This window comes from Pan paniscus, chromosome 8 (assembly GCF_029289425.2).
Source record: "Pan paniscus chromosome 8, NHGRI_mPanPan1-v2.0_pri, whole genome shotgun sequence".
NCBI classification, from domain to species: Eukaryota; Metazoa; Chordata; class Mammalia; order Primates; family Hominidae; genus Pan; species Pan paniscus.
The window spans coordinates 55,817,164-55,829,528 of NC_073257.2; the positions used below are offsets into that span (position 1 = coordinate 55,817,164).

Sequence of the window (12,365 nt, forward strand, 5' to 3'; positions counted from 1 at the left end):
CGGTCGGAAATCATTATGCGTTAATGTCACATCATACCCCAGATGTCCACTGTGTTTGTTTTCAAGTGGTAGAATCGTGGCTTTCTCACGTTCTCTAAAATGAACACATATTGCTTCCATAATTGAAAAAAAAAAAAAAACCTAACAGTTTTTAAAAAGCAGCCAAGGTCACCAATATGGTGAAAGGCCGTCCCTACTAAAAATACAAAAATTAGCCGGGCATGGTGGCGGGCGCCTGTAGTCCCAGCTACTCGGGAGGCTGAGGCAGGAGAATCGCCTGAACCCGGGAGTTGGAGGTTGCAGTGAGCCGAGATCGCGCCACTGCACTCCAGCCTGGGCAACACAGCGAGACTCCGTCAAAAACAAAAAAGCAGCCAAGGCCAGTAGCTGGCTCTCTAGGGCTGCAGTGCAGCTTGGGCTGAGCCAAAGCCACCCTTCCCCACACAAGGCCACTCCTGATCAAGGCCAGGTGGGCGGAGGGGTGTCCCAGTCCCTACTGGTTGATCAGGGTGCCTGGTCCTGGCTCTTCTCAACCAGCACGAGTGAGGACGCAGCTGCAGCAGGACGTAAGCACGGCCATCGCTGCAAACTGCAAACTCGTAAGCACAGTCATCGCTGCAAACTGCAAACTCGTGCTCCGAGCGCTGCCCTCCCCTGTGGAGCGGAGGAGGGGAGGCCTGGGGCCGCGGCGGTGTGCGCCCCGCTCTGACCGCAGAGACCCCTTCCCGAGAAAAGCGGCTGGCCCGGTCCCGGCTGGTGATCACGCGGGGCCCCTGTCTGCTTGGTGCGCAGGTGAGGGTCTGCCCTTCCGCTGCGCCCCGGACAGCCTGGAGGTGAGCACGCGCTGGGCCCTGGACCGCGAGCAGCGGGAGAAGTACGAGCTGGTGGCCGTGTGCACCGTGCACGCCGGCGCGCGCGAGGAGGTGGTGATGGTGCCCTTCCCGGTGACCGTGTACGACGAGGACGACTCGGCGCCCACCTTCCCCGCGGGCGTCGACACCGCCAGCGCCGTGGTGGAGTTCAAGCGGAAGGAGGTGCTTGTCCGCGCGTGCTGTGGTCTACCCAGTGTCTGTCTCTGGCCGCAGTTCGTTTCTCGGTCGGTTTAGTGTCCGTGTAGCCACCCAACCGTGTAGCCGACCATTCGCGCTTTCATTTGTCCTTCGCCTCCGTCTGCGCCGTCTGTCCTAGGGGGAGGGGAAGGGGGAGTCCTGCCAGCACCCAGCTGGGCCTTGCCTCGGGAGGCAAGGACCAGGACGAGGCCCGAGGGCTCGCGTCTGGGGCATACTTGTGCCGCTGCAGGCGGGCGCGGCGCGCTGCCCGGGCGGGGAGCATCTGCCGGGAGGGCACTCCCTCCCACCAGCAGTTAGCCCCCAACGGGAGGGCCCTTGAGTGACCAGGAGCAGAGCCGGGGATTGGAGAGGGACGGGAAGGCGGATCACCTCCGGCGCCGCCCGCCCCGCCCTTCTCCGGCTCGCGCTGGTGGAGCGCGACCGCCACCTGCTGGGCCTCGGCCTTCCTGCAGCCGGCCCACCCAGCAGGGGCCGTGGGAGAGCGGGCGTGGGGACTGAGGTAGTACGTTGCCTTGTTCCGCTTCTCTGGGCACACCACGTGCAGGTTTGGCAGGGAAAGGAGGTCTGGTCGAAAGCACAATTTGTGAGTAAAGGCTATGTGGGCCTCCCTGAGGTGACAGCAGAGGCCTGGTGGGCAGAGCCATCCCAGGTGCCCAGCGGCTTTCCTCACAACCCCCTCCAGCCTGGGGTAGGAGGATGCTTGGAGCAGAGCGCTCTGATGTACACCTGGCCTCGGATCTCGGCTCTGCCGTCTGTTCCTGTGTGACCTTGACCTGACCTTCACCCTGTGGGGCCCAGCTTCCTCAGGGGAGAGTGGAGGTGCTCATCCTACTCTCTGGGGACCTGGATGGGACCTGCCAGCAGGGTGCCTGGGCATCGGCTGTAATTCTCCTTATAAGAGGTCTGCATTGTACCTGTTACACAGGCGAGGCTCAGTGGCTCAGGGAAGGCTGGCCAGTGACCCCGTGGGAACTTGAACCCAGGTCAGACTGTCCCCAGACCTGGCTCTGACAACACACATCTGGTCCACCTATGGGCTGTGTGGGACGTGCAGCATCCTAAGGTCTCTGGTTTTGGGGGGTCTGAGGGGCCCATCTCGCCTGCACTGACCAACGCCCTCTGCATCCTGCAGGACACCGTGGTGGCCACGCTGCGTGTCTTCGATGCAGACGTGGTACCTGCATCAGGGGAGCTGGTGAGGCGGTACACAAGCACGCTGCTCCCCGGGGACACCTGGGCCCAGCAGACCTTCCGGGTGGAGCACTGGCCCAACGAGACCTCGGTCCAGGCCAACGGCAGCTTCGTGCGGGCGACCGTACATGACTATAGTAAGAGGGACTGGTGGCATGGCCTGGCTAGGCCCCCAGGAAATGAGGTGCTCGCTCTTCATGGGCAAGCAGCACCCTACACACATGCACACCTGGCATGGCCCTCTGTGGCCCAAGCCACTTCCCCTCCACCCTCTGCCCAGCACTTCCTGTGTCTCTGCCAGGCCTGCCCTCCAGCCACCAGCAGGGCTTTCACCATGGGACCTCTCTCCCTGAGCTGCTCCATGGCCGACCCTGGCAGGGCCCCACCACACCCCCCTGCTGACCTCACCAGGGCTCACCACCAACTGCAAACACACATGTCACCTGAGGCTTTCCTCCAGCCCCTGGCACTCCATCGTTGCCCCTAAGGCGTCCCAAGTGCTTACGGATTATTGCTCCAGCCTCAGCAGCTCTCTGCTAAACAGGCTGGTGTACGGAAGCAGCCCCGAGCCAGGTCAGGGCTTCTGAGCCCATTATCCTGCCTGACTGCTGACTTGCCACCATGCTTACCTGCTTGCAGAGCACCTTTCAGCAGCGGCCTTGCTTCCTGCCTCCCTCCGCCACCTCCTGCAGATTTCTCCTGGGATCGCCTTCCAAATAAACCACCTGCATTTGGGGTCTGTGTCTGGTGGAACCCCAGGCCATGGGTCCTTCGCCCCTTTCTGCCTGGCCTGGTCCTGTTCATTCCTCAGTCCTCCCCACCTCACCAAGCCTATGGAGGCCCCACTTGTCAGAGGGGAGACAGCCTCCTTGCCCTGGCACTGAACACCCTGTGTGCCAGAGTGCCCCTCCCATCATTGTTTCCACCACATGAGATCCACAGTGGCAGCACGCGGCAGGTACACCGATGGCATGACTTCCAGGGCTTGGCCTGCGGGGTCATTGGGTCTGCTGGAGGTTCCTGCAGTGGAGGGTAGTTCTGCCATTCTCTGGGGGAGCTGTCTGGAGGGCTCTAGTGTGTCCTTCCCAGGGCCTTGGTAATGTAGACCTTTAACCCCCCCATGTCTCACACACACACACACACACCCTGTTACCCAAAAAACGAAACTCTGTAAAACATTTTAAAGAGGTTTATTCTGAGCCAAGATGAGTGACCACAGCCTGGAGAAAACACAAACCCAAGAAGCCTTGAGTAAGTGGTCCCCAGGTCCAAGGTGGTGGAGTTACAGTTTGCTTTTATACATTTTAGGGAGACAGGAGTTACAAGCAAGGACATAAATCAACACATGGAAGGTATACATTGGTTTGGCCCCAAAACGCAGGGTATCTTAAAACAGGGGCTTACAGGTTAGAGGTAGATGCAGAGATTCTTTAATTTACAGTTGGTTGAAAGAGTTAAGCTTTGCCTAAAGACTTCAGGTCAGTACAAAGGAATGTTAAGGAGGCCTGCTATGTGTCGCCTGATGCTATACAGGGTCAGGATGGAAAGTAAACCATGTTATACCTGGGTAACTTTAAAAAAAAAAAAAGGTTTTTAACAAGATTTTATGGACCAGGCATAGTGGCTCACGCCTGTAATCCCAGCACTTTAGGGAGACCGAGGCGGGTGGATTGTTTGAGTCCAGGAGTTCGAGACCAGCCTAGGCAACATGGTGAAACCCTGTCTCTACAAAAAAAAAAAAAAAATACAAAAAATTAGCCAGGCGTGGTGGCACATGCCTGGATTCCAGGAACCTGGGAGGCTGAGGTGGGAGGATGGCTGGAGCCTGGGAGGTCGAGGCTGCAATGAGATGCAACAGAGCAAGACTCTGTCTCAAAAAAGAAAACCAATGTTATGGTTTGTAGGGTGTTTCTTAACCCTTGCCTGGCATGGCCTTAGGTCCTGTTTATAATTTGGTATCTTACTGCCACAAAGAGTCCGATCTGTCAGTCTTATGATCTCTGTTTTAATGTTAATGCTAGTCAGTTGTGTCCAAACTCCAGCAGGAAGAGGGCCTAATAAGGCAAGTCCACCCTGCCTTCCTGTCATGGCCCAGAATTCTGTTTTTAAGGTTTTTCTGGTGTCCCTTGGCCAAGAGGGGATCTATTCAGTTGGTCCGGGGACTCAAGATTTTAGTTTCAGTTTACAACTCTATACACAAACACCCCATACACACAGGCACAAATACCCTATGCACAGACACCACACACATGCATACTACACACTTACACATACCACACACACGCATACCATGCAAGCATATCATACACACAGACACCCCATACAATGCGTGCACATGCACACACACACAGGCTGCCTCAAATTGAGAAGGGTTCCCTGGACTTTCAGTTCAGTAAATCCCAACATTTGAACATTGGTGCTAACTTAGGACCAGCCCCAGGCCTGTCGCATGGCACTGTATGTGTGAAAGTGCGTGTTTGCACCAGTGTGTGTGCAGGGCTGTGTCTGGGAAGAGGTGTGCTACACATGAGGAAGCAGCCAGAGCAGCTCGGTGGTCATTGTTGTGCCCCTACCTGCAGGGCTGGTTCTCAACCGGAACCTCTCCATCTCGGAGAACCGCACCATGCAGCTGGTGGTGCTGGTCAATGACTCAGACTTCCAGGGCCCAGGAGCGGGCGTCCTCTTGCTCCACTTCAACGTGTCGGTGCTGCCGGTCAGCCTGCATCTGCCCAGTACCTACTCCCTCTCCGTGAGCAGGAGGGCTCGCCGATTTGCCCAGGTGAGCCCATACCTATTGCCTGTCTGGGGAAGATTGAAGGGCCAAGGGACATGGGGGCACAGGGAGGCAGGTGACACTGCCTCTTGGCCCAACCAGCACAGAGTAGACTGGGTGGAGTCCTGAGCCCAGGGCCAGGAGGTACAGCTGTGTGCGCAGAAGAGGCCTGGGAGAGCTCACAGTGGGCAGGGCTGGGGGCTCCTTGGGCCTCTCTTTTTTTTCCCTTTCCATTCTTGGTATCTTTAAAATGTATTTTCAAAAATGCAAGAGCAATGCTGGGTAAATCTGCATATGGTGACTCGGAAGAATCTTCCTGGTGGATTGGTGAGAGTGGCTTGCAGAGATGTTGGTCCCACGTGACTCCCTTTGTGCAAAAGCAGATCTTCCCTGACAGGGATCTGCAAGTGTGCAGAGATCACAGTGCTGTCCACAGTGGTGCCCTCAGGGGGAGGCAGGAAACGCTTCCACTTTTTACTCTTTGTAACTAGGTTTGCTAGAAAGCGTATATTTATATTTGTCTTTGGAAAATAATGATTAGAAATAGAAGAAATAAAAGTAATAAATATTCATTAAAGAAGTTGAGGCATGAGGCATGAGGCGTGATCCCTTCTACCCATAGGCGCCAGTGTTGCACATCGTGGTGTTCTTTCTGGGATGTTTCTCGTAAGCACTTATTAAGTTGACTTGAAACTGCAGCACGCATGTTCTCACATGCCGCTCTCCCTTGCAGAGCAGCCCATGGCACCTCCTCTTCAGGGGCCATCTGCCAGTTCTTTCGGGTGGTTCTGTGCCCGCATCAGCTCCTGGCAGCCACCCGTGTCCAGCCCACGAGGGAGCCCACCCTTGGACATATCTAAGCTCCCTGACCACCTCCTTGGCCTTTAATGGGAGTGGGATCAGAGACAGAGGGGTGACAAGACAGAGGGCCCCGGGGGGTCTCATGGGGGGCGGGGCAAGAGCAGGCATTGCTGAAGTTGGGTCACCTGCCCTCTGTCAGGAGCAACGGGGGCCTGAATCCCAGTCCAGCCTCAGCCTTACTGTGGTCTCACCCTTCTCCCCAGTTTGTAAAGCTGTGAATTAGGGACAGGAACCCTGAACAATTTTGAGAGTCACATGAAAATTTGGAAGTGGGCTTTGTAGGGGAAAGTGAGGAGGCCCAGGAGGCTGGTTTTTGCTGTGGTCACGTGTGGGCCTGGGAGAGCCCAGCCCTGCTCTGGCCCGCCCCCATCTCGCCATCTGTGGAACTTTTGGTTTCAAGCAACTGCAAGAGTTGCCAAGAGGTTGAAAGAATTCAGCTGCCTGACTCCAGGACCTGGCATCCCCAGGAGAGGCCCCTCTTTCCCAGGGGCTCTGGTCAAAGTCCCAGAGCCTGGCATCCCCAGGAGAAGAGGCCCCTCTTTCCCAGAGGCTCTGCTCAAAGTCCCAGGGAGGCCCCCTGGTCCTGCATGGGCTGGGGCAACCATGCTCCTGAGTCTTGTGGCTGGGGTTCAGTGCTCTGACCAGGGGACACCAGGGCAGGGTGGACCTCTAAACCCTGTGCACTGAGGGAGGAGTGAGGGGTCCCCAGAGCACTGCTGGGGCAGCTGGGAGCAGCCAGGGAGGAGCCTGGGAGACATTCCGGCAGCCTTGGTGTCTGAGTGAGGGAGGAAAGGGGAGTAAAGGGTTGAGTCAGGGCCTGCCTGGGGCTTTTCCTGCCACCAAACTGAACCTCGAGGCCCTGGGTTGCCTTGACCTCCAGCTCCCAGGAACAGGGGCAGCTGGTAACATGTGGCCTGAGTGGAGCGGGGCAGGGCAGGGCCAGGGCAGGTGGGTGGGTATGCAGGCTCTGAGGGGTGGAGGACAGGGTGCTCGGGGGGGCTGCTGTCTCCAGGCCCAGTTGGGGGCTGTTCCAGGACTTAGGCTGTGTGGGAATCTCTACCCTCAGGCCATTACAGGCCGGTCCAGCTGCCTGGCTAAGGTGTTCCCCTGTGCCCCCCTAGATCGGGAAAGTCTGTGTGGAAAACTGCCAGGCGTTCAGTGGCATCAACGTCCAGTACGAGCTGCATTCCTCTGGCGCCAACTGCAGCACGCTAGGGGTGGTCACCTCAGCCGAGGACACCTCGGGGATCCTGTTTGTGAATGACACCAAGGCCCTGCGGCGGCCCAAGTGTGCCGAACTTCACTACATGGTGGTGGCCACCGACCAGCAGACCTCCAGACAGGCCCAGGGCCAGCTGCTTGTAACGGTGGAGGGGTCATGTGAGTGCCTGCTCCAGGGAGGGAGGATCGGGGTCCTGGGGGCTTCTGGAGCCTGGGCCTCCTGCCCTTTGAGAAAAGCAGTACAGCTGCAAGGCTTAGCTGGGGAGTGGAGAAGGCATGGACCAGCTTCACCCTGAGTGACCCAGCAGTAAATGGTTGCTCCTTCCAGATAACATACAGGACCTTGGTTAAATTTGAATTTTGGGTAAACAACAAGCAGTTTTTTGGTATAGGTGTGTTCCATGCAACTTTTGCAGCTTCTCGAAAGACACACCTCTAGGTCCATCCATGCCCTCTTAGGAACATGCTGACACAGCTGCCATTCATGCCATTCATTGTGTATCTGAAATGTAGGTCCCACAGGGCGTCCTGGGCATCGTTGGCCGAATCTGGCTGCCCTCACATCCTTCCTCCTGTACTTACCCCAGCCCAGGTGACCCCTGCTTTGTGACCATGTTGTCCTGTACCCTGCCCTGTGCCCTGTGCTCCTGGCACTGTCTTTGCTGCCCTGGGTCTGTCACTCCGGTCCCCTTGGTCTCCATCCGTGGGCAGCTCAGCTGGTGCTGTTCCCTGTCCTTGGACACTAGCTGGACGCTGGGCCCAGGCCAGCCCCCTGTGACCCTGCTTGTCTGCCACCTGCAGATGTGGCCGAGGAGGCGGGCTGCCCCCTGTCCTGTGCAGTCAGCAAGAGACGGCTGGAGTGTGAGGAGTGTGGCGGCCTGGGCTCCCCAACAGGCAGGTGTGAGTGGAGGCAAGGAGATGGCAAAGGTAGGCCCTGGAAACGCCCGAGGGAGGCCTGCAGGGGCGACGGCACCGGTGGAAATGGGGTCCTGGGGCCCTGCCAGCCTGGGGTGGCTCTCCCTGCTCCAGGTCTGCTTCTGGCACCTCATCCCCCATGTGGCTCTCGATGCCAGCATAGCAGGCAGCAGTGCAGGGCTTGGGAGAGGGCTTGTGAGTACAGTGAATGGTCCCCAGGCCGGATTCACTCTGGACTTGGGAAGGTCTGAACCAAAGTTGGGATGCGCTGGGGACAGAATGGCCTTTTCTGGGAGGTTCTCGGCCAGGGGATGTGGTGTGGGCAGGGGACTCATTGTCTGCATCAGCCAGAGGCCAGCCTGGGTGTGCCCACCACCATGAGGGGCCCTCACCATGCAGCCCTGAGAGGGTCCTGGCCTCTTTGCTGTAAGGGCCACCTGTGTGAGGAACCCCCCATACCTCCTCTCCCATAAGCCATGGCTCCCCAGGATGCTTCCGCTGGCAAGGCTCTGTATATGGTGTTTCCCTACTCAGGCCTCCAATTGCTCCTCCCTAGAGGGGCAGGATCTGCCTAGGAGGTGGTGGGGGCGTGTGGCGGGCCTCCCACATGGGTGACAGCCTGCTGTGTGTCCTGTGCAGGGATCACCAGGAACTTCTCCACTTGCTCTCCCAGCACCAAGACCTGCCCCGACGGCCACTGCGATGTTGTGGAGACCCAAGACATCAACATTTGCCCTCAGGACTGCCTCCGTAAGCAGGGTTTAATCAGGGCATGGGAACAGGTAGGAGATAGTAGAGGAAACCTGGATCCCACAGGCACTTCAGCCAGAGTTGCCAGGGCTGTCAGTTTTATGCATCAAGCTGAGCCTCCTGTGCATTTCAGCATCACCCTAGCCATGGGGAGGGAGCAGGCAGGGTCAGGGACAGGGGGAAGGCAGGGACCCACAGACTGTCCAGGCCCCTGCTGAGGTCCCAGAAGTCAGCACACACAGATTTCAGAAGCAGAGAATGGTCAGTAGGGACACTGACAGGGAAAGTGCGGCCCTGAGCCAGACGAGGGACACTGCAATGTGCGGGTCAGGCCACCAGGCTCCAGTTTTGGAGGCAGAGTCCTTTGTTCAGATGAAATGTTAGGAGGGGGCCTGGCTTCACCCATGGCTTCAGAAAGGCACTGTGACCAAGCCCTGCCCGGCTAAGCCAAGCTGCTGGGCCCCTGGCCTCCCTGGGCCTATGCTTGCGACACCAGTTGGGGAGGGGGCTCCTTGGGACACTGCCCTCGAAATATGGGCGCCTGGGGTGGTCAGGCGCCCCAGGAGGCTGAGTGGGCTACGTCTGCCCTCAGGGGGCAGCATTGTCGGGGGACACGAGCCTGGGGAGCCCCGGGGGATTAAAGCTGGCTATGGCTCCTGCAACTGCTTCCCTGAGGAGGAGAAGTGCTTCTGCGAGCCCGAAGACATCCAGGGTGAGTGGGTGGCGGCCGGGACCACCACCACCTCCCAGCCCCACAGAGGTCTCAACAGCACATCTGAGGTCCCAACAAGGGAGGAAATTGCTGGGAGGCGAGTGGGCCCCATGAAACTTCCCTCCCTCCCTCTGGGCCTCTGTTACTCCACCCAGGAGAGGGGCCAGGGCCCCTGTAAAGTGTCTTCTGGCCATAAGTTCTATGATGGACAGGCCAGAAAAGCAGTTCTTCCACCAAACAACTTGTCAGCCTGACAAGTCACTGTCCCTGTGACCATGCAGCTGGGACCCACCCAGGAACACATTTCAAGGTCAGCAGGTATGGTGGGTTGCACAGCCACACTGACGACACTCAGGGGTGCTGTTCTGCCTGAGCATAGGGACACGTTTCTGTCATTGAGTTTTCTGGTATTATATAGCCCTACGTCCCTAGCCACTTAGCATTTTCATAAAGAAAATGCCAAAGACATTTGGAACAGAGGAAAATTTTGACCTCCCCTGCCAGCCCTCCAGTGCCAGCTGGTGTAATGAGCATAGCCTCTGCTGTGTGACCTTGGCAGGCTGCTCAGCCTCTCTGAGCCTCTGTCTCCATCTGTAAGAGGGCAATAGTGGTCTAGGAGGGGGCAGTAAATGGCAGTACCCATGCTCGATGGGGTGTTCTCAGGCCTTCCCACACCTCCACGGCCACTTCCCAGCTGGCGCGGACACGGCAGGCTGGAGAGCCATGAGGCAGAGCATACGCAGCCTGTACCCAGTGGTGCCGAGCCTCTGGCGGTGCCGAGCCTCACACCACCCCCACCCACAGATCCACTGTGCGACGAGCTGTGCCGCACAGTGATCGCAGCCGCCGTCCTCTTCTCCTTCATCGTCTCGGTGCTGCTGTCTGCCTTCTGCATCCACCGCTACCACAAGTTTGCCCACAAGCCACCCATCCCCTCAGCTGAGATGACCTTCCGGAGGCCCGCCCAGGCCTTCCCGGTCAGCTACTCCTCTTCCGGTGCCCGCCGGCCCTCGCTGGACTCCATGGAGAACCAGGTCTCTGTGGATGCCTTCAAGATTCCGGTGAGGGTCCCTGCGGGGCAGGGAAGATCCCCTGCCCTCCCCAGCTGCCTTCCAGGGAGGGAGGCCAGCTGGGGAGACAGAGGCCATCCTGTGAGGGGCTGCCAACGCTGGGCAGACGAGGCCTGTGTTCTGCCCCCATTTCCCTAGGGCGCTGTGTGGGGACAGTCTGTGGGGTGGGACTATGATGAGGTGCCGTTCCCATCCAGGTGAGAGGCAGTGGTCAGGGTCACAGCATCGGGCAGGGGAGCAGCAGTGTGGATGGAGGGGCACTGAAGTCAGAGGGGGGTGCCTTTCTGGGGAGCCTGGCCTGCAGGTCTGCATGTGCTACTCAGAGCCTCCAGGCTGTGCCGAGTATCCTGGAGCCTCCTTGTCCCGGCCAGGCCTGCTGTGTGGTGCCTCTGCCCTCTTCTGGTGGTGGCCTGCCCCTTCAGTGTTCCTACTAGCACTGTCCAGGGCGCTGGAAGCCAAGCCCAGTTCTGGAAGTAACAGAGGCTCAGAGCCAAGGGTGTGAGTGAACGGTGAGCCACGCAGCTTATGGTGGCGTGAATAGCTCCTCGGCAGGAGCCTCCAGGGAGGAAGCTGAGCACCCAGTGGCCACAGGGCCCTGGCAGTTCCCATCTCAGGCTGGGAGGTGGCCTGGGATTCCTGGGAGGGGCCATATCCCACAGTGCAGCTCAGCCTGAGGCCTCGGCCCTGGAGCCTCCGTTCAGGCAACACCCAGCCCTCGGTAAGGGTGTGGGCCAAGGAGGCCTTCCCAGATGTGGCCACTGCCGCTTCCCCACCAGCTTTCCTAATTGGTGGTCCCCATCCTGGCCTGGCTGCAGCTTAGCCTCATGGCAGGGCTCTAGGATGAGCCACCAGAGTCCTTCATAAACCCAGTGGGTTTGTGTGAGGCTGCCCAGGAAGGCCGCACTGGTCTGGGCTGCTGCTGGCAGAGACCACCACCCTAACCCCAGTCAGCTCCAGAGTCACACTCATCAGCACCAGGTCTTGGACCCATGACTCAACCTCAATATTTGAGAGGATCAGGTTGATGTCGCCCTCATGTGCTTACTGCAGTCTCTGGAGTGTGGTAAACGGGTTTCCAGTGCCAGCTGTGGAGGTGACAGCGGCAGGGAAGCCATGGCAGTATCGACACTGACCTTGACTGTGGGTTCCCAGGGAATGTGGGGCCAGACCAGGACAGCCCAGGAGCAGGAGACCTGGGGTGACGGATGCCCAGAGCTGGCACATCAAGGGAGGGTTCCTGAATCATGGCAGGCTTTGGCCTCCCTGGTCAAAGTTCAAGTACTGGGGGCCAGGGTGGGGGTCTGGGAAGGCATCTGGAGCAGTCCCAAGTGGGCCCAATGTGTGGATAGAACTTTGGTGGGAGGGCAGGGTGGTAGTGCCAGCAGGCAGGGTGAGCGGGTGCGTGAGGGCCAGTGGCAGCCCTGGAGGAGCAGTGCTTCCACACTCTGAGGCGGAACATGGTGGCGCCTTTCTTTGCAGGGGTGGCTATGTAGAGAAGTTGTCCTGGACACTTCCACTGTAGCCGGAGGTCCTGGGCTGGGCCTGGTGCTCATTTAGTCCTGGGGCAGGGGTCAGGGGAGACAGTAGACCAGGAACCAGAGAGGGTCGAAGTACTGAGTCCAAGCCATGCTGTGACCACACCTGTCATGTAGCAGCTTTCAGGGGCCTGGCTGTGGGGTCCTGCCCGTGGGGTCCTGCCCAGGGCAGAGACAGGCAGCGTTGCCGCTGGCTCAGATGACAGCCGGTTCTCTGCACATTGGAACTTGTCCATGCGGCCTCCTTTAAGGGTCTTGCCTTCTTCC

The 12,365-nt window shown here is 58.7% G+C and overlaps 1 protein-coding gene across 2 annotated transcripts in view; it reads left to right on the forward strand.

Annotated features, from left to right (window-relative positions):
• Positions 1-12,365, forward strand: part of RET (ret proto-oncogene) — a 76,566-nt gene that overhangs the window by 26,840 nt on the left and 37,361 nt on the right. For both annotated transcript variants that reach the window (XM_034930365.4, XM_055092672.2), the window contains exons 4-11: positions 793-1,034; positions 2,203-2,398; positions 4,841-5,040; positions 7,017-7,275; positions 7,918-8,043; positions 8,671-8,781; positions 9,374-9,493; positions 10,298-10,554. In XM_034930365.4, the coding sequence (XP_034786256.2) occupies positions 793-1,034; positions 2,203-2,398; positions 4,841-5,040; positions 7,017-7,275; positions 7,918-8,043; positions 8,671-8,781; positions 9,374-9,493; positions 10,298-10,554 (1,511 nt within the window). The remainder of the gene's footprint in view (positions 1-792; positions 1,035-2,202; positions 2,399-4,840; positions 5,041-7,016; positions 7,276-7,917; positions 8,044-8,670; positions 8,782-9,373; positions 9,494-10,297; positions 10,555-12,365) is intronic.